Genomic DNA, 22,571 nt, shown 5'->3' with positions numbered 1-22,571 from the left:
GATTGATTATCACCTTAGTGACAATATTATAAGCAACGTGGCAAAGTCCAATTGGCTTAAATTGAGAAGCCAATTTGGGTTGGTCAACCTTAGGGAGAAAAGCAATGAAGGTATCATTGAAATTCTCTAGGATACCCTTTCCTTCAAAAATCGAAAGTATAGACTTGTACACACTTGGAGCAACAATATCCCATTTTTTCTTATAAAATAGAGCTAGAAAGCCAACGGGACCGGGGGCTTTTAAAGCTCCCATTTCTTTCACTACCTTATCAATTTCATATTTGGAGTAAGGCTTCACGAGAACATTCCAATCTTGAGATAGCAGCTCTGGAACGTCCTGAGGGACATCAAATCTGGTCGGCTCTCCCTCTTTAGTGAACAACATGCTAAAAAAATCCACAATGTGATATATGATATCATTTTTATCTTGAATCCACACAACCTCATGATCTTTAATGGCCACAATCTTGTTCTTCCACATATGGACAATGGTGCTCAATTGAAAGAAAGTAGTGTTACTATCCCCATTTTTGAGCCACTCCACTTTAGATTTTTGATACCATAACATTTCTTCATGATCAAGGATTTCATCAAGCTCTTATCTTGATCGAGATTCAAGCTTAAATTAACCCCTTATCAACCTTCAAGGCTAAGGATTTTTTAATACCTCCAAATTTAGCAATGAAAGTGCATTTTTGTTGGAAGATATTTCCAAAAACGGTTCTATTCCAAAGCTGCAGATCAGAAGAGAGTTTGCTAAGTGCGGGCATGAGAGTAGGACTGTGAGCATCCCATTTTTTCTTTAAGAACTCTCAGAAGTTTTCATGAGTTAGCCATGTAGCTTGAAAGAGAAACGGACGATGCAAAGCTTGGAGGGGCTCAAAACCAATTGGAGAAATAAAGAGAGGACAATGATCAAAGTGCACTACTATGAGGTGTTACATAGAGGCATTGTCAAATCTCATAGCCCAATTTTTATTGCAACGAGCTCTAACAAGTCTTCCACTACGTCGATTTTTCAAGGTTAAACCTCTAGCCCATGTATGAGTAGCCCCTGAAAATTCAACTTCAAGTGAATCCATCTCCTTTATCCAATTATTGAATAAATTAAAGCCGATCTTCTATTCCTCTTCGAAGGGAAACGAGTGTCTTTGAAATCTCCCGCAATAAGCCTAGGAAGATTATGAGAAGCCGCAAAAGTCCTAAGTTCCTCCCAAAGCTCTTGTCTTTTAGCAGGATCGGGACTTGCATATACATCAGTGAAGTACCAAAGAATAGCTCCCACTCTAGTTATATTCATAATGATATGTTGATTATGGTGGATGATGTAGGAGTTTATAGGTACTACGCAGCGGAAATAACATATATGAATCATATTCAATAAAGTACCTAATCCAAGGATCGCATGCATAACACACAAGACACATAATCATACCTTTGAAGCGTGAATTCCACGAAGCTATTCGACAGGCAAATCAGGGAGAGAATAGAGCCCCAAGTGTTGCTCCTCTACTTAGTCCACGAGATTCGAACGAGCCGTCCACCAATACTAGATTGGTCGAGTGATTGAGGAAAACCGCGATCACCACCTTTTCGGACAAGCGACCACCGCACGAACCACCACCACCACGAGACACCACCAGCGCCGAGAGGAGGAGAGTGACGTGAGAGAGGGAGTATGAGAGGGGGTTGGTTTCGTGTTTGCTAATTAGGGTTTGATCTAAAATGATCAGTAAACTTCTTACTTGCAAACCTAGGCACCTAGTCTATTTATAATCTTATTATAATTAGACTAGGGCATGAAGCCCAATAGCCTCTCAAAGCCCCATATGGCCGACCACCTAGAGTGATGAGGCCCATGATGGGCCTCGTCCTCTAATGCTCGATCTAGCCCCTTTGTGTGACCTTATAGGATCCGTCCAATTGGGCTTTGGCCTATTTTACTAGTCCAAAGATCGTAAGTACCTCTAGCTATGGCAAAACGACGACCCAAATGTCCGGACTTAATTATCTCCATAATTTGATCCAATTATATATCTAGTAATTGCACACGACGAAGACATAACTCCTTCAGATGATAGGTTCAATTGTGACATATGCCGGTTTCTGGTAAACCCAAATCCCACCACTAAACCCTATAGCATCCACACGAGTGTAGCCAATAATAGAGGTGGCTTGGTCTAAAGCTTCTAGGTTGGCTTGAAAACAAAATGAGGAATTTTCTTTTCCTTGCGTAAAGAAGGAGGAGAGTTGACCATGAGAATCTTGTGAATTGGGCCTTGTTTAATTCACCTTATTTTTACTTCTTTTAGAAAAAATAGGTTCAGATCAGATAAGGAAAAATAAGTTCAGACTAGATCAGAAAAATAAGTTCAGATCAGATTAGGTCAGAAAAAATAAGTTCAGATCAGATTATCGTTTTATGTACAATCTTTTAATCACTAAATATCTTTAATTTCGTGATGAATTTTCTTTTTTTTTTTAAATCACAGATTAATAAAATACACATTATTACGAATCTAACAAGACCCACTTGATATAATTTTTCCATATAGATTATCATATATTTATGGTCAAAGTTTAGCCTAATCAGACATTCAAATCAGATCATATCAGATCAGATCAGACTAGATAAGTAAAAATAAGGTGAACTAAACAAGTCGTTAATATCAATTTCCTTAAGGGGAAAGAAATTTTTTGTGCATATTTTTGCTTATCAAAGAAACCCTTTTTTGACTTTGACAAGTTCTGTTTTGAGGATACATTTTTTCCCTTTAAGGAGTGTTTGATAAGTGGGAATTGAGGGTGGGATTGGGAGTTTTAATCCCAATTTAAATATAAGTCTTGTTTGGTTGGTGGGAATGAGAATAAAAAGGGGTTTGGAAATGAGATTATTTATGGGTGAATCCTCACCATTTTATTACGGGTAGGTAATAAATGGATGAAAATGAGAATAGAGAAAAAAATGACATTTTTGTCATTAATGAAAAGAATGAAATACTACGCAATAATATTAGTAAGGATATATTTGTAAAATTGTTATTTATTCCTTATATATTTCCCAATCACTCTCCAAAAGATTGACATATTTTCATGAATTTCTATCAATTAATTCCCAATCTCATTCCGACCTTTTAATCCCCAAACTCCCATTCCCTCGATCCAAATGCCCCGTAAGTGATGGCACTCGAATCTCATGAAATAGAAGTTGCTGGGAGAAATCACCCAAATTAACCCTCACTTATTTCACAACCCTCACTTAAACTCTCATTAGAAGTTCAAACCCCCAAAGTTTGAAATTGTTGCATAACTTCACTTCCTTGCTCCCTCCCACTTCGCCATCTGAGAAGACTAAAAATGTTGCAGCACCCGCAGCTACACCAGCAGCAGCAATTACAGCAATATTCGCAGCAACAATCGCTGCAACAACAACAACAGCAGCAGCAACAACAGCAGCAGCAACAACCGCAACAACAGCAACCGCAGCAACCACAACAACCGGTGGAAACAAGCGAAGATGCACCGCCAAAGCAGGTAGCAATGGCAATGGATAGATTGGGGCAAGCCTCTCGCCGTATCGCCGACATTAGGATCGGCGCTGATCGCCTACTTGAGGCATTGTTTGTGTTAGCTGAATCTTATCAGCCTCAAAAAACCGCCAATTTCATCGTCAAAGAAGAGTCTGCCATGCGAATTCACCTCCAGGATCTTCGCAATATCGGTTCGTTCTCCATTCTCCTTTCTTCACTAAGGTTTACTTTATTGTTTTGATTTTATTTCTTTGATTAATTTAGGGTTGATTAAAGAATTGAAATTATATTGATGATTTACATTTAGGGTTTTTGTACTGCATTTAGGTCTGTGTTATTTAATAAAGTTCAAATTTTTGATAGAGAGAAAAAATAAAATTATGATGTTTAAACTAGTACAGTATCATGTAAGTAACTCGTACTACGTAGTACTATTTTTTTGAGTGTTAAGTTCTTTACGATTATATTCTGTTTCAATTATACTTGTGAGCGAGCCGGAGCCCATTGTATAGATCACATAGCCTAGTTGCTATGCAGAAACACTAGAAAGATTCATAGTGCAAGCTTGTGGATATGACTAAGGGGGCGTTTGGTTCACGGATTATTGGTATGAGGTATGGGTTTAGAATGACCAAAACCCATATCATGTGTTTGGTTGTCAAAAACATGATTTTAAAACCCATAACTCAAACCCATGAGGTATGGGGTGTAGAAACCTTTGGGGGGAGGTGGGTTTGACTTACTCCATTCCCTTAGGTATCAAATACATGAAAGTAAGGGATGATATTCCATTCCAGAATTGAACCGAACACACGGTATTAAGTATCAAGTTCCAACCCGATACCACCTTAACCCTATTTCTGATTCCAAACCTATACCACTTTGCGAACAAAACACTTGTCTTTGTAACTTAAATACTCTTAGCTTTAATATGATGTAAGTAGTTGCATTAACGGTTGAGAGGGGATTTTGGTTGGTTTTGATGTGTAGTGAATTATTAAGTCTCGCAACTTTCCGTTATTGGTATAATAAAAAGGCTTTTTGTTAGGGAAAATAGGTTTAAGCTTTAAGATTTAGTTTTTTTCCCGGATTAGTTTGTGTTAGTTTGCCAATATTACAAATTAAAGATGTGTCTTTAGATTTTCACTATTAGCCAATTGATGAAAACTTTAAAATGATAAAGACGAGATTGATGATGCATTGGAGGCATTGGGAAAGTTGGTGTTAAGATGGCTTAAGTATTAAGACAACTATTATAGAGACAACTATTATTTGAACCAAACTTGTTATTTCAGTTTGCGAAACTGTATCTATGTATATTTATCTTTACTTCACAAGTTGTAAAGAAGTCTATTAGATAGACACCAAGAAGGTCAAATACTTGAGAGTATATATTTTTGAGAGACTGCTTTTTATAAACAATATGATTTGTTCTTATATTCTGCTGATTTCTTTTGTTCATATTAGGAAGGCAGCTTGAATCTTCCGGGGTCCTCAATGATGCGCTCAGATCACGAAGCAACTCTTGGGGATTGCACATGCCTTTAGTTTGTCCAGATGGTGCTGTTGTTGCATATGCCTGGAAGAGGCAGCTTGCTGGCCAGGCAGGTGCATCTGCAGTTGACAGGACTAGGTGAGATAAGGATTTAAGTTACCTAGAAAATTATGGTAGATAATGCCTTATCTCTTTTCACATCTCATTCTTTCTTTCTCCTTTTATTTAAGGCTTTTATTTTTTTAATCTCATAACCACCGTTTTGAGCAATTTTTGGTTGCATAAGATTTTATGTCTTAGAATCCAAGTTGAGATACCTTGGTATATTCTGTTTGCCAATGCTATTGTATTGCTGCAGGAGACTAGAGTTGGTTTTAAACTTTTAATTCCAAATTGGAGCAACGGAGGCAAAACTTAAAATGTTGGGGGTTTAGACAAAGGTGGCACAAGAGTGAGTGAATGAAACGTAGTTTTAGCCTTATGAGGAAGTCAAGTAGGGATAGACATATAGTGATGTTAGATGGTAAGAAGGCTTTCACAAGCAAGTTTTTGAAGAGTGGATTTATTAACAAAGATGTAACCCACATGATTAGATCATATAGAGAGCATGAAGACAAGAGCATACCTTGAAGTCAAAGGGGATATTTTATAGGGCGACTTAGGTAAGAAAGATCACATTAGGAAGTTGATTGTAGTTAAGGTGTGCGTATGTTTAGATGGATGTATGGGAGCCCCTTAAAGGATAGAGTTAGAAATGAAGTAGATTTATGAACATAGAGGATAAAGGAGAATCGATTGCATTGGTTTCGATATGATAAGGTGAGATTAGAAGACACACTTGTAAAGAAAGTAGAGGGTTGTGTAAAGGGGTGCTTACAAGAGGCAAAGGAAGATCATGCCGGTATATAACTTGGATAGGAGTTAAGGACCTTAGGAAGCTGGATTTTACAAAAGCATATAACATTGGACAAAAGGGGATGGAAGGGAAGGATTACGGTTGGCAAGAGTACATGAGATACAATCTTGGTTTGTTTAGCTGACTTATTCGTTGTATTAGATTTCATTTCCAACTTAACGTGATATTTTAGTGAATATTGTGACTAAAATATTGAAATCTAAACTTGTGATTTAAGAGTTAAGACATTGAAGATATGAGTCGGGAAAACGGTGGTGGTGGTGGTGGGTTGGGGGGGGGGGGGGGTGGGGGGTTTGTATCTCCTTGGGAATGAGTTGATTGGTATCTTGTTTAAATTTTAATTCATTATAGCATAAATTGATTAACTGCTCGCTTTTTACTTGCAACATGCATACTCTACTTTGACTATCTTTCATAATTGTTGTTATGGATAAATATATATGCTACCTCCGTTAATTTTTATGTGCAACTTTGGAATATTCTATATCTCACAAATAATACCCCAAAGTTGCACATAAAAATTAACAGAGGTAGTATGTTTGATCTTGTTAGCTTCCACCTTAGTTTTTCCTTTGTCAAGATATTATAATATTGAATTAAAGATATTAAAATATTGGAGTTATGCATTGACAACCGTGAAATTAGAAGTGTTGCAAGTATAAAGATACAAAGGAAGTATTATTTCACAATAGCCATCATGTAGGACCCTTAGGATTAACAAGGGACTCAAGTAGTGTTTTTTTACATGATTTTCTCTTATCTTATCCTATTTTTCTAGTCTTAGACCTTATTTGCTCTTATCTTAATTTATCTAAACTTATTAGCCCTCAACTTATAGACGCTTATCTTATCTTATTGGACCATATCAAACCTTATTGGAATTTATTAAGCCACATCTTATCTTATTTGAACTTCTCAATTCTTATCTTATCTTATATGAAACTTATTAGCCCTTTTATCTTATTCATGTTAGCTGACCCCATTTATGGGATTAAGGCTTTGATTGATTGATATGAACTTATTAGTCCTTGTCTTAGGTGATAAATTTCAGACATCTCCCTGATCTTTCTATTGAGTCTTCTCTATAAATGCTATAATCTGATTTTATCGATAGACTGGTTAGTTTTACATTGCTAAAGAATTAACTGTTGGGAGTCAAAGTCAGAGTTAGGTGATTGCATTATTTTAATGGCCAGGTTAGATTCTTACTTAATTTTGTAGATCAAAGGGTGTAGTTGGTAGAGCTTTATGATGTATTGTAGTATATCTTATATTTCTTCTGTCCCTTTCTTTTTTATTTGCGTCATATCGAGTTTAAAGCTTGCTAATGCACAACTTATACCTTATTATCTAAAAATACCATTTAGCAAAAATTAAAATAAGTTGATATTTTGAAAGTATATATCTAAATGTGTGTGAATATTGTAAAAAACCAAATGTTGCAATAGATAAATAATGGAGGAAGTGTATGTTTTCAAGAGTCCACATTATCTTAACTCTATTGAGGAAATTTACACTTCTAATGAAGGTTGGTCTTTCAAAGTTTTAGGAAAAAAGAGTGAATTTTAGGTTTCAAGGAAATAGAACTATATTTGTGAATGTTTGTGTTTTGCGTGTAAAAAGACCTAGGATTTTTTTATTTTTTTATTCTTCATCTATTTAATTTTATTTATTTATTTATTTATTTATTTTAATTTCTTTTATACTGCGTGGTAAATCAGAAACTGATTATAAAGGACTTGTATGGAATTACAACTAAGTAGTACATGCAAAGGGAATAGATAAATTAGAACTAATCTAAACCAAATCCTAAAGTCCTAACCAAAAATAAGGTACATACATGAGGAGAAAATTACTTGCTGGCAGCTAATCCTATAGTACAACACAAAAACTCATGCCATTCAAAACCTTGGCTTATTACCCATAATTCATCACAGTTTGACCCACAATTATAAACCCAATAGCCCACAAAATTATAATTCAAAAACATCATCTTAAAGCATCATGAAATTAATCAATTTTACTGAACTGAAATTATTTTTGTTGAACTGAAACTATTTTTATTGATTTTCTATTAAATTTTTTCTTTAAAGTTACTAATTTTTACCGAATTGGAATCAAATTTATTGAATTGAACTTAACTTGTACCGAACTGAACTTATTTTTACTGAAATGAACTTATTTTTACCGAAATGAACTTATTTTTACTGAAATGAACTTATTTTTATTGAATAGATATTATATTTACTTAATATTTTATGCAAAGGGAATAGATAAATTAGAAATATTCTAAAACAACTCCTAACGTCCTAACCAAGAATAAATTACATACATGAGGAGACCACTACTTGCTGCAGATTCTGTGCTAAGGTTCTCCAAAGTCCTTGCTGGTAAACATATACTTTTCCATTCAAAACCTTGGCTTATTATCCATTAATTCACCGCAGTTTGACCCATAATTAAAACACCAATAGCCAATAAAATTTCAATTCAAAGACATCATCTTAAAGCATTATAAAATGAGCTTTTGTAGCATACAAAAACTCCATGGATTGAGAGTCAAATTTCGGTTAAACTAATTATGCTTACCAACAAAAAGATAATCAAGACGCAATGCTGCTACATGGACCAATAAACTAACATTGCATCTATTAACTATTACTAAAATAGAAAGTTGCTGACATCATCTTCTCCCCAAATTGTATATGTATCGCTATTTCATAAAAAAATTTCCCACTAAATGCACTTATGATGTCCTATATATTTTTGGTTTTTTTTTTTTTTAAAGAAATGGGGTTTTTTTTTTTTTGAAAGAAATGGGTTTTTTTTTTTTTTTTTTTTTGAAAGAAAGGAATTGGTATTATTTTATTGTTTTCATTTCAACTTTTTGACTGTGTCAATAAATAAATAAATAAAATTTTTTGTTGATAAAATTTGATATTGAACTTAAACTTTTTAGATAATCGGTAACTATAATTTTTTTTTTTTAATGTTATTTCTGTGTGTGTGTGTGTGTGTTTTTTTTTATTTTTTATTTATTTTATTTTTTTTCTTAATTAATAATACTAAGGATTGTGCAAGCAACCTAGGTATGAACTCATGTACTAATATCAATTTTACTAATATGGATGTTTGTTATACAAAAATGAACTAATGTTGTCGGTAAGTGTTATCATTGTTTAGTATTTCCAAGGTCTATTTATTTAAATTAGAATTGATAGAGTATAAAATAACATAAATATGGACCTCAATCATTAGGTTAAGTGTTTAGTTGAGTTGGTCCTTCAACGAGGATCTTTAAATTACAAGTATTTTTATTTTGTATTTCGAACTCTTACACGGAGTATATAAATTCGTGTGCATATGGTTTGATTAGATCATATTGGCATTCGTTTTCATTTTTTGTTACAGCTCATGTAATTTATGATGATTGATATGTTTTTATGATCTAATTAATAAATATACGGGAAAATAATAATAGAATAAGCTATTTCATTTCAGTAATTTTTGCAATCCGTGCACCGCACGAGTCTAATCTAGTTAAGAATTAAAGTGATGAAATTTTTCAAACTTCTTGGTTGAACCAAATGCCTAATCTTTTGGCTCATACTTTGATTCCTTTCTTTGTTTTGGAGGGACTATTGTGTGGCTAGTGCCTAATGGAAACATCATTATGACTAGGTTGCACATAGCTATGTCCCTCTTTTGATGGCATTACTGACATTGGAAAGATGTTGTAGCTTAAATATAAATAGTGTGCATGGCTTTCATGGGTATGAAAGATTAGTGGTTAGTTAAGTAGTAAGACAACATGGTTCAATCAGCTTTCTTCAAATCTTACATGTTTTACTTAGTGTTATAATTGGATTTTGGCAACAAGGAATGTTGTAGATTTGTTAGGACTCATGTTATCGAAAAAAGGGGTACACAATTAAGAATGCCCCATGATGAGCCTAACCCTTAATGTAAATCTTCATTTTCATAATTTTCACATATACATAGTCAAAGATATTTAATGGTCAAAGATGTGCAATGGAGACCATGATAAACCAAGAGAATCAAACTTTTAAGAATGAAGTATTAGATTACACTTCATATTATGAGCTCTTAGAAAGTCAAAATAAATTTGAACCAAATTGGGCCTGTGTGTGTGTTTAATTGTCAATGAAATACAAGTTAACCTATAAAATTAGGCAAATGAGAAACTCTACATGTCTAGCTAGAGATCCAAGGACCAGCAAAAATAAAAAATCTTTATACTAAGAAGAAATTTTAATTTCATGGAGTGATTGTTTCAACAATGAGGTTAGAGAGAGTTCTACATCCACATCCCATCAAGATCATCATATAATAAATGTCGATATACAAAACGGAAAAAAAAGAACAAATTGATTGTGATTAAGTATTAGCAAGGGTAAATTCAAAGTAGGAATAGAAAATTAATCTTGAAGAATGGAGTGTTTTCTACTTATAAAACTCTTAGAGGGAGTGTTGGAGGGTGTGATGCTTTTACTTGAGCTAATAATTGTGATGCATTGTTTTGGATCCATACTTTTAATTATATTGTGTATATGTCCCTGAAATGCGTTAGGTACATTAGACCGTAGTTTCTATACATTTAACTTAATTGTCTATTAAATTGCATATATTACTACAAAGGGAACTTATATCTATCTTGTTATTTGTATGTTTAGGTGATGGAAATTATCAATATGTACCATTTTATATAGTCTAAAGGGAGCTTATAAGTTCTTATCTAGGCGTAAGTCCTATGTGGCCATGACATTCTCACCGTGTTTTTTCGATCATAATATTTCTAACTAATCCTAATGATTTTTCTGTCATTCATCTCTTTTAGGCCCTGTTCTCTTCACCTTAAAAAAATAATATTAAGTAAATATAATTTCGGTTTAGTAAAAATAAGTTTAGTTCAGTAAAGTTAATTTCACTTCAGTAAAAATAATTTCAGTTCTGTAAAAATAAGTTCAGTTCAGTTAAATTCAGTTTTCTAAAAGAAGAATTATAATAGAATATTAGTGAAAATAATTTCACTTCAGCAAAAATAATTTCAGTCCAGCAAAATCAATTCCAGTTCAGTAAAAATAATTTAAGTTCAGCAAATATTATTTCAATTCAGTAAAAATTATTTCAGTTCAGCAAAATTAAGGTGAAGAGAACGGGGCCTTAGTGTCTCGTACATGAACCAATATCTCTACCGTGCACCAATAATTTTTCCATCACTCATATTTCTAGCATTATGTACTTTAATTGCACAATGTTATATCAAAATGGTGCCTATTTTAAACATGGTTTTTGGTTTTGCTTATTATCTTGCTAATGGAGTTAGTTGCATCAAGATAATGTTTAGTCTAATACTTGTTAATCCTACTGAATTATGAGTTATTCTTCTACGAATTGCAGACTAGCCCTAAAGTCCTTTGCAGATCAAAAGCGGAGATTTTTTCCTCATCTTGACTGTGAATCATCTTCAAAGAAACAATGTGCTTCACAAGAATCATTGGTCGAGAACCCAGAAGAAACTAGTAATTACAGGACACTAACTGATACTTTAGAAAGTCTGGAGAAAGAAGTGCCGGACATGAAGATTTACACTTATGAAAGGTTAGAATGGTTGAAGCGAGCTATTTCACTTCCTGTGTCAGCCAATGAGGATGCCTTCAATACGTCAATGGCACAAGCCTACCATGGTCCAAGTAGTTTAAGACCTGAATCTCCACATGTCTCCTCAGATAAAGTTGCTGTGGTTGAATTGTTTATTCCTTCTGTCTTTAGAGCTGTCGTGTCCCTTCACCCTGTTGGTTCTACATATCCTGATGCAGTTGCCTTCTTTTCACCGGATGAGGTAGTCAGCTTTGCTATGGAATATTTAAATTTATACTTGATCATATGGTCTTGCACAAATATGGAAGTGACACACATGTAGATTTAGTTGTATATTCTTGCTAAATGATTTTCTTAAAAAATTATATGTTTAACAAAGCTTAAAAAAATGAAGGTTTACATGTGAAACATATCAACTTTGTATGAAGGATATTATTTTCCATATAGTTATAAGTGGCTGAAGTTAGGCAGATTGATTGAGAAAGTTGCCTTTATTAGGAGCATGGTCATAGACAGTGACCACAGTGTTTTGCAAATAAACATATTATGAAAGGTAGTTTAATCTGAAAAGCTTCTTTCATCAAAACAGATGCTTGTTCTGTTCAATTCTTCCAAAAATGCAAGTCCTTTCGTATGGTAATTTCCAGACGAATATCGTCTTGCAACCAAGAATATGCCTTTTAAAAAGCAGTGTACAAGGAACTGTATATGTAGCATCTTAATTGTCTAGTATGTACAACTCATGATTACAAGATTATCTTATCTCAGGGTCATGATTATTGATTCAATAATTAGATGGAGCCTGTTTTATTATTTTGAGTGCTAGTCTTGGTTGCATACTAAGCCTGCATTAGAAAAATATTTGAGATTAGTGAGTTACTAAGGAAAGGTTTCTTGAATACTGCTAATAATAACCATCACATCAACTCTCATTGTAGCTGTGTGGATAATAATTAAATGACTTGGTATAGTTGCAAATGTCAAGTAGTGGGATCCTCATGTGGCAGGTGAAATAACATATAGACACTCTGAGAGCTTAAAAATGATGTTCACTTATTTTGCTTGTAATTTTGCCTGCTGTGTGCTGATACAATGCTGAGCATGTCTTTTCTACTTGTGTTATACTCTTCCGTACTGTATATGGAGTGAATGCTGAAGAAACTATAGGGAATAGGACATACAGTTGTAAAAATTTTCTTATGCATTTAATGTTTAAGACCACATGGCCGTGCAAGCTGGGTTACGGCTCGTTCTTAATATTATTATGATTCTCCCCCCTCCCCCCTTTGGTGGGCTTAAAGATTTACGCAATTGCTGTTTGTGATTTTTTTTTCTTTTTTTTCAGTATTTCCTGCCCTTCTGAATTACTTGTGCTTTACAAAATCTTTGGTATAGTGATCTTTGGGTGGTGTTGAATAATTATAATAATCCCTGATAAAGCATATGGTACTACTTTGGAAAGCTATCACTCTGTCCTGTCTGTAATTGATTGTCACATATGCTGGTTTGGGCATGTGAGATGTCAACCTTAGGATGCACTGGTAAGGAAGGTGGAGGGTTAATGGAGATTTCAAAAGAAATCGAGGGAGGCCAAAGGTGACTTGGATTGAGGGAGGATCGTTACTTGACGGAAACACCATTAATAAAGTGTTTGCAAGAGTATGTAGTACTAGATAGAAGTAAATGGAAGAAGATGTTCTTGTACTGGATAGATTCTTGATTTATGCTGCCAACCCCATTCATATGGAAATAAGGCTTTGGATTTGTTACTGTAGTCATGTGGCAAGTTAAGTTACATAAGAATTGGGATAGTTAATGCTAGATGGAGCTATAAATAGAGCCTCTTAGGTTCAGGAAATCATATGCAATGATAAATGATGTCAATAGCAGTTTGCCAACAAATGTTATGTTTACTGTTAGAGAAAGGTGAATTTTTTATTCCTAAATTTGAGACCTTATTGACAATTTTCTTGAACTTTTGATTCCCGGTAACTGGTGCTTAAATTGAGTTCTACGCTGTGTTGATTTGTTGCTATTGTATTCAATCATTTGCACTTTTAGACTATATATTGAGATTCTCAGAGTGCTACTGCTTTCTCATTTGCAGGGAGGGAGCCACGTACATGCAAGAGGTTCATCGCTTTATAATGCTTATAGGCATATAACGGTAATTTTTTTTTTGTCTACAGAATTCACAATGCTATTATGTGAACGTTTATTTTGTTAAAAAAATTTCTACCCCCGTTTGCAGGAATTTTCTAATGTAGCTCTACAACATTTCCTTGGAAATAAATCTGAGATGGCTCTGTATCTTCTTCTGGTATGATTCATTTATTACTTGATACAATGTAATGTCTATAAGCATCCTTTGTCCAATTTAAGGCTTTACGTAGTTTTACTGATTATGATATGTGCTTTTGAAGCATTGGATCAGCGGTTATCAGAACCTATTTACACAAGCATGCAGGTGATAATGTGAACAAAAACAGGTTTATTTTCTCTCTTTGCTTTGTCTGACCTTTGTTATTGTTTGTCTACATAGCAAATGTGAAAGGATCATCTCAATAGATAGACAATCAGCATTGTTATTGCCTCCTGTACATCGTCCCTACCAAAACCTGCTTGCTGCTAAGGCGGCATCAGGTCTGCTAAAGGATCAGACTTCAAACACTGGGCAAGCGTATCATGTTAGCTGCTCCCCACCAGATGTGTAGTGTTCCAGTTATATTCTAATGTACTTAAAAGACTGGTATGAAAGTTTTCCTGAAGCAACTCTCTGGAGAAAGTAACATAGTTTAACCGTTGTAGAAGGGTGATTGACTGTTATTGAGCTATTGTACAAAAGAGGTGAAGGCTACAGCTTTAAAGATTCAAATGCAGGACGCAGAGAATGTGCTACACATGATAATAGATGTTGCTACCGAAAGAAGTATAGCTAGTTTTCTGGAAATTCTATAGATTTATTGGCTCGTGCGCTAATCATTTTTTTTTCAAGTGTATCTTTTTGTATTTATTTTCGTGTGCACCTCGCTGTAGTATTGCCTCAGTTTTAGCACCTTCAATGGACTACTCTGTACGGCTTAAAACCTTGTTATCTCTCTCTCTCTCTCTTTTTTCTTCAGTTGATCTCAAACTCAGACAACACTTTTTGTGTAAATCTCTCAAAAGCCCTCTTATTTACGAGGAGTATGGCCTCATACTGGGCCTTTATAGAATAGAAATATTTATAATGTTCTTTGGGGCGGAACCAGAATTTTTGAGATGGTGAGTCACCATCAATTATTAATCACTTGTGAAAGTACAAATTTTTATTCCAAATTCTGTTCATAATTCAATCCAAAAATTATATATATATAAAAAAAAAATATATATATATATTTTAACAAATAGATTTTAATTTAAAAATAGGACACAAAAAATTCATACTACAACCAAATGTTCTATTCGTTTTTAAATACTTGTTTCATTTCTTCATGCGCAGAGTTTTAGGAAAAATTGGAGAAAAAAAAATAGAGGTAGTGGGATTAGTGTAAGATAAATTAAAGGAGAGTGAATATAAAAGCAATAAAATTGGGTCCTTCTAGTTGAGAGAAATGAATTAATTATTATAAAAGTTTTTTAAATAAGAAAATGGAACACGTATTTAAAAACGGCCACAAAAGGAAAATAGAGCAAGTATTTAAAAACGGAGAGAGTAGTAATTAAAAATTCTATCTTACAAGTTGAAAGTACTACAAATAACATGTTCCAAAAAAAAAAAAAAAAAAAAAAAAAAAAAAAAAAAAAAAAGGGGTGGGGGGAAGTAGTATAAAACTATTACATAAATTTTATGACTTTTTACTTAATTGATAAGGTTTGTGGGAAAATGTTTAAAATTGGTTGCACAAACATAGGATATAAATAGAAGTAAAAATTATTAAAAATTATTTAAATAAAAGTGAGACATTATTTATTTAGGGCATGTTCATTTCACCTTAATTTCAGTTCAGTTCAACTCCAATAAGTTCAGTTTAGCTCCTAATTTCCTTCTATCATAAAATATTCATTTCAGCGCTATTAAGTTCAGTTCAGTTCAGCTCTAATCAGTTCAGTTCAGCTCCACTCTGTTCAGTTCAATTCAGTAAATGTGAATAGGTCCTTAGGTGAAAAAAAAGCTGCGCAAAAATCACTGATATTTTAAATACTCCCTCCGTCACCTTTTGATAGTCCCTTATGAGCATTTTTTACGGGAATTAATAAACACAAATAAAAATAGTTAAAGTACATTGAAAAAGTAAATTGGCATTGGGTATGCAAAAAAATAGAGAGAGAAAGTAATAAAAGTAAATTGGAAAACAAAATTTACATTAGAAATTTAAATTTGCACAAGTATTGTTTGGAGGGAATTTTGGTGAAAAAATTAATATTAATGGTTGTTGGAAAAAGCAAATGGAATAAACATTTTGGGACTAAAATTTGCCCATAAGGGACCATCAAAAGGGGACGGAGGGAGTAGAAAAACACTGACGCAGCGCAAAACTCTTGTAACAATAAGCAGCATCAAAGAGACGGCCTATCTATAATGAGGGTCTCTTTGATATTTTTTTTTAAAAAAAATCAATATTTATTTTCTTTTTACTGCTGAATCACGTGACTCAGTGTGCACTTGAATACATCCGCCATGCTCTTATAGGATTCTAGATTTGGCTAGAAGAATCAAATATGATTACAACTACAGTGAATGAAATATCTATAAAAGTATTTCTAGTGATTTTTTTTTTGAATCAATCCTGTGATTTATTATTGTACTTCCTCGATTTTTTTTTTAATAATATTATTAGTTAGTAGTATAGATTATAAAACATTGATATTCGAAAATTATGTATTGAGATGATTATAACAAGTATTCATATGATGAATACCTTTTAACTTTATATATGAACACAAATATCAATCAATAGGTGCATATGAATAGTGCTAGTGTTTTCGAGAGTAGGGTTTTACTAGTTGTTAATAGCAACCCAAACTCCTCCATTGAAGCACCAAGCAAAGAAACCCAACAATCATAATATTTGAAATTGAAATCTATAGAGAAATTAAGCAATTCAAGTTAAAAAAAAAAAATGCAATTGAAAATCGCGAGCCCTAAAAACCAGTTGGTTCTTTGTGCGGGGTAGGGGGTTCAAGGTGGTGTTTAGTTCGATTTAGGGTGGGGGTGGGTTGGGAGTTCGAGGTTGATCTATGGAGATCCGATAGGGTGGGTATCAGACGGGGTTAAGATTTTGGCTGGTGATCAAGGGCGGAGCCGGGGGGGCTGAAGTGGGCTATGACCTCCCATTTGGCTCAAGATAAATATTAAATTTTGCTTCTAATTATTACTAGTATAAGTTTTAGTGTAGAGGATTTGGTTTTTGCTATGTGATAGTGGACAAGAGGTCAAGAGTTCAAATCTTGCAACTAACATTTTGTAGTTATTTATTGTAAATGTCATCAACAAACTCAATAATAGTTGCAAAATTACACATACATAGATATGATTTTGGCTTCCCTCACTTAAAAATTATGGTTGTGGTTATGGATGGGTGGGTGGTGATGATGGTTGGTTGACATGGAAAAAGGTGGTGAGGTGGGAGAAGAGAGATTAAAGAAAAAATTAAATAAGCTAACCTGTTTGATAGGTTGAAGGTAAAAAATATTGTTTTGAGCAGATGGGGTCAAAGGTGGGATTATTCCTAGAATTTAAAAGGGTGAGATTGTTTTGAGAAAATCAGGCAAAGGTGAGATTATTAGTTTTATTTTTTTTCTAAATACTTTTAATTGGGTTCATCTATCCATAAATAACAAAGTACATATATTTATATAATTGGTTTTTAATTTAGCAAGGGGTGCATCTGTTTAAAATTAACTAATTGCTGATAAACGATAGAAATATTGTATATTTGTAAATGAATTGTGATAAATTAAAGTGTAATGTTTCTCTCTTTTAATCCTATGCCTACACCATATTGGAAAAAATATATATATATCTTTTACTTTCTTTGTGTTTTAATAAGTGTTACAGTTTAACTATTTTTACTATTCACATAATGGTTTTGACTTTATTATTATACTAATTTAGATAAAATAAATGTTATTGTATAATTTATTGTTGGATTCATCATAATGTACTTTTATAATATCAACTTTTTTATAATTTTATTAACATGTAATTAGAATAATTAGTGGTCAAATTATTGTCTCGGCATGCATGTTTCGTCAAACTGTAACACTTAAAAAAAAACACAGAGGGAGTAATAAGTCTTATATAAGGCGCACTTACGCTAATAATAATGTAAGATGGTTCATTTAAGGTTAACTTTTAAATTGTAACGAATTTGATTGTATTTTAATGTGTAATTTCTAATCTACACGTTGATGTGGATGCTAAAGATAAAATTTATGTTAAAATTAAAAATAATAACTTTTATAGTATACTCGGACAACTTTAAAATACCTTAAGGATTCTCACCAAAAAAAAAATACCTTAAGGATAATTTTAATTCGTATCACAATAATTTAATGAAAATCCGCTTAGTCAAAAATTTTGTGGATATGTTAACGGAGTACAAACATTCTCAAATTCTAATCCTAGAATTATTAGTTATAATAATAGAATTATTATTTATAATAATAGACCCCCTTTATTGTTGACTATGACCGTCACTACGCCGGAAAAACAACAGTAATACACTGCCGAAATGGAAGCTACCTATACCCATCCAAAAGATAAAAGGGTTGTCAATCGCCTACAATCAAAAAAATTGCCTTTGAAATTTTTTTTTTCTAAAAGAATAAAAAGCAACATTGTCTCCTTAAATTACCCACGTGGGACAACAAAAAAGAACAATTATTATGTCGGTTCATATTTCAATCAATTTCAATATTGTAAAAGGATATTATTAACTTGTAGTAGATGTTTTTCATTTTTCCCTACTAGGGCCGAATGTAGCTAATTATATAAGAAAACAATAAGTCTTATATAAGGTGGGTGTATGTTATAATTTTTATTGTAAGACGGTTAGTTTGAGGGTAATTTAAACTATTTTTATGGTTCCTTTAAAAAATAAGAATAAAAACACTATTTTTTTTTTTTTTTTGAAATAAATCAATTCATTAATAAAAAGCCATCTGTCATCTACAAATGGTAATCTAAATTAACAAATATATAAAATTTAATCAAATATGGATTTCTATTGTGGTAAATCTGTCGCACACATCGCTGGATTATACAACCTTTTCGGAAAGACGGTCTAATGATTTGTTGTAGCCGTAAGTATGATTTTCATCTGATTTGCTTGGCTGCATTTGAAAACTTGACAACTGTTGCGATCCCGAACAAATCTTTACCAACAAATTGACAATAGGGCAAAAGATGATTACTTTTGATAAACCTTAACACACAAACAAACCCAAAACATAAGCAAATTAAACAACTAAACAAACAAAAACTAACGACTTCACCAGAGGGAGACCGACGAATATATATACTACCCGCGTAGATTTATTGAAACCTAAATTGCAAAACCAAACAAAATTAAGGGAAACAGGGCCGAAATTAGACAATTCTCGACGCCGCCTAAAGGGCCAAGATTTTGGAGAAACCCTAGAAGAGAAGAGGAGAGGAGGGGCAATAATTTTTTATAATATTTTTTTTTTAACATCACACACATGTGGGAATTTGGTGTTGGGCCTATTCTCATTGACTGAACTCAGCTGAACTGAACTGAATATTTTATAAGAGAAGGAAATTAGGAGCTGAACTGAACTGAACTGAATTTCAACGTATGAGAACAGGCCCTTAGTTTGAATTTTATTCTAAGGTGTAATTTCTTATAGATTCATAATTACATTTTATAAAGGCTAATAAGATTAATCTAATAAGTTTTTTGTAAGATAAAATATATTATTAGAATAATGATAGTTTTTGTAGTACAAAGGGTAACTTTAAATACTTTTATGATAACTTTAACTCTTTTATAATAAATTAACGTACAAAAACTCTTTTGGTTTGATCTTATTTTATGCTCATCGCCTTATTTTTCTTAAATTGATTTTTTTTAATTAAACTTAATTTTTTTTATTGAAATAAAATAATATTTTTATTTCCTATGTTACTTATTTTTTAAAAAGTTATTAATTTTTATTAAACTGAAACAAACTATTTTTACTAAACTGATATTATTTTTACTGAATAGTTTTTGTATAAGGTGAATAGAGCTGACCTTGTTTGTTGATAGCATTAATAAGGGAAATTATGTAAACAAACATTTAGAGGCATAAACATACACACGTTTTCTTAAGAGTTGAAAAGAGATGAAATTAACATCAATGAACGCAAATAAGTAAACAAATATTTTTAAAGGTATAAATATCCGTACATTATTTATAAAAGCTTACTTGAACTATTTAATTAAAAGGTAGGGATTAACATTTTTACTCGACCCATCTAAGATCAGGTTTGTTAGAATTTCTCTACGCATTTAATGTTCTTACTAATCCCCTTATTTTTAGGGGTATAAGTATTCACACGCTATTCATAAGAGCTTGCTTGAACTTGTTAAAAGGTAGGGATTGACAATTTTTACTCGACTCGTGTGAGGTGTGACCCAAGTTAAGTAGAATTTCTCTTCGGATTTTCTTTTAAATTTTTAACATATAAGAATATAAGATGTCAAACCAACGGAGGTGACGTAATCCACCCAGAACCACCCACCCACCCACCAGAACCACCCACGAAAGTGACGAAAGAACGACCCAGAATCACCCACCTAAACAACCCAGAAACACCACCCACCTAGAATCACCCACAAAAGACTAACCCAATACTATTCACCCACCCACCAGAACCACCCACAAAAGTGACGAAAGAACAACCCCGAATGATGACCCACCCAAATAACCCAGAAACACCACCCATCCAGAATCACCCACGAAAGAACAACCCAATACTATTCACCCACCCACCTAGAAACACCCACGAAACCCAACCCAAATTCACCCACGAAACTCAGATTCAATTCGAACCCTGACCCACGAAACTAAATCTAACTCCACAATGACCCAGACCCAAGAAACCCCCCACCCCCACAAACACCCATCCAGTTAAACCAGACCCACACCAAATCGAACCCAGAAGCACGATACCCACCCCAACACCAACCTAGAATCTACCACGAAATTGCCCACCCCCAACCAAAACCCACTTAAACAATATCTACTCAAAGTGTTTTATTATTAGGTAATTTCTTATAACATTTTTTTTATAAGGTTGTTTTTCACAAAATCTGAAATGTATAAAGTAGTTTTTCACAAAAAGTCCTTTAATTATTATGTTTTTAAGAATGTAATTGAGGTTATATATTTTTAAAGGGCATTCTTGTAATTTTAATTTTAAAATATTTGCCAAAAAAAAAATTTTTAAAAAGGTTGCTTGCTCCTAATTTTAACGTACATTTATAATACAAGTCGCAGATAAAAATTAATCGGGTAATATATCCTCATTAACTATATCTATAATCTATACTTTAGTATTTAAAAACACAAACCATAATTTTTCATATGACACATGTCATCACAAGTCACTAAATACCACATATGACACATGTCACCCCTTTTAATCTTTTTGTTTAAGTCTTATTGTATTCTATAATTTGCAAATTCAATTAAGAAAATGAAGTGTTTCATTTCCATCATAATAAAATAAAGTTGAACCAATTAATATACTTCACATAAACATTTGAATTAAATTATATAAAAATTGTCTTTTTAATTCCTAGACTTAAAACATAACTTAAACTAATATGTCATTTCATATCCTACAATCTTCATGTATATATACGTAACTAAATTTCATTATCTTTTTTCATTGTTCTACCCTCATTCTTTTTTTCCTTTAAGTTTTAGCAATGAAACAATTACTTCGTATTTCATATCAAAAGTTTCAACTATTGAAAAACATACCTACATATGAAATAACTAATTATATACTCCTAGACTCTAGTGTAGCTATCTATCCCTACACCCCCACCCCTAAACAATATATAAACAAACCCTACAACCCCATTTTCTATAATTGTGTAGTAATTAAATAGTAACCACACTTTTTACCCACCTATAGATTAAAAAAAAAAAAAAATTCAAATCATCATTTCATTTCATTTTCTCTCTCCTTACCCATTTTCTCTTTCTAAACCCATTGATCTATTTTTTCAAACCCAAAATTTCTACGAATTTGAGGCAAATTATCAATAAAAATTGTTCAATCACTACAAAAATAAAAAAAAAACAAGATTGAAATTCGAAAGAATAAGTGGTTTTGTTCGTATTTGGTTCAAAAAAGAGTATGAAACCTAGGTTTTACTAAATTTTTTTTTTGTTGTGATTGTATTTCAAAACAATTATTGAAACATCAACTGCGGAAATGCATGATGTAAGTATAAACTATAGTTTTAGTAAATTTTGTTCAAACACTAGTAAATCAAATCATTACATTCTTCATTTTTTTTTTGTACAACAAAGAAAACAGTTCCAAAAAAGGAAAACAAAGATTCTGGAAGAATGTAAGTATTAATAAAATTAGTTCGTAGTGAAATTTTTCTTTTGATGAATGTTCATTTCCATTTTGATAAATGCTCATTTATACATTAGTATATTATCATTCACATTTTTTTTTCCCGAAAAACTCTCATTTAATTAATACAAATGCTCATTCAATTCATATGTATTTAATAATTTATAGTCGTTTGTGTAATATGTTCATTTTTTCATAGTTTGAAGTGGAGAATTATTTTGATGAATGTTCGTTTTTATTTTGGTAAATGTTCAATCACATAAAAATACATGGTCATTCACAATTTCACATATTAACATATGATTATTAGAAGATCAAAGGTGTTTGATGAATTTCATTTTTATTGCAGTACGAAGAAGGAAATAGTTTTAGAGAAGAACATAAAAAATCTTGAGAAAAGTAAGCATTAATTAAACTAGT

The 22,571-nt window shown here is 32.6% G+C and overlaps 1 protein-coding gene across 1 annotated transcript; it reads left to right on the top strand.

Moving 5' to 3' along the window:
- Nucleotides 1-3,126: 3,126 nt before the first annotated feature.
- On the top strand, nucleotides 3,127-14,827 carry LOC145598411 (mediator of RNA polymerase II transcription subunit 27-like). The gene is made up of 7 exons (XM_081654757.1): nucleotides 3,127-3,721; nucleotides 4,998-5,163; nucleotides 11,363-11,804; nucleotides 13,671-13,730; nucleotides 13,815-13,883; nucleotides 13,987-14,030; nucleotides 14,106-14,827. Exons 1-7 carry the CDS (start codon nucleotides 3,358-3,360, stop codon nucleotides 14,275-14,277), a joined length of 1,317 nt encoding a protein of 438 aa, XP_081510883.1. The 5' UTR covers nucleotides 3,127-3,357; the 3' UTR covers nucleotides 14,278-14,827.
- The last annotated feature ends 7,744 nt before the right edge of the window (nucleotides 14,828-22,571 follow it).

The sequence above is a fragment of the Chenopodium album genome, chromosome 20, assembly GCF_948465745.1.
Source record: "Chenopodium album chromosome 20, dcCheAlbu1.1, whole genome shotgun sequence".
NCBI classification, from domain to species: domain Eukaryota; kingdom Viridiplantae; phylum Streptophyta; class Magnoliopsida; order Caryophyllales; family Amaranthaceae; genus Chenopodium; species Chenopodium album.
Note: the sequence above shows the minus strand (reverse complement) of the source record. Positions and strands in the feature narration are given on the sequence as shown.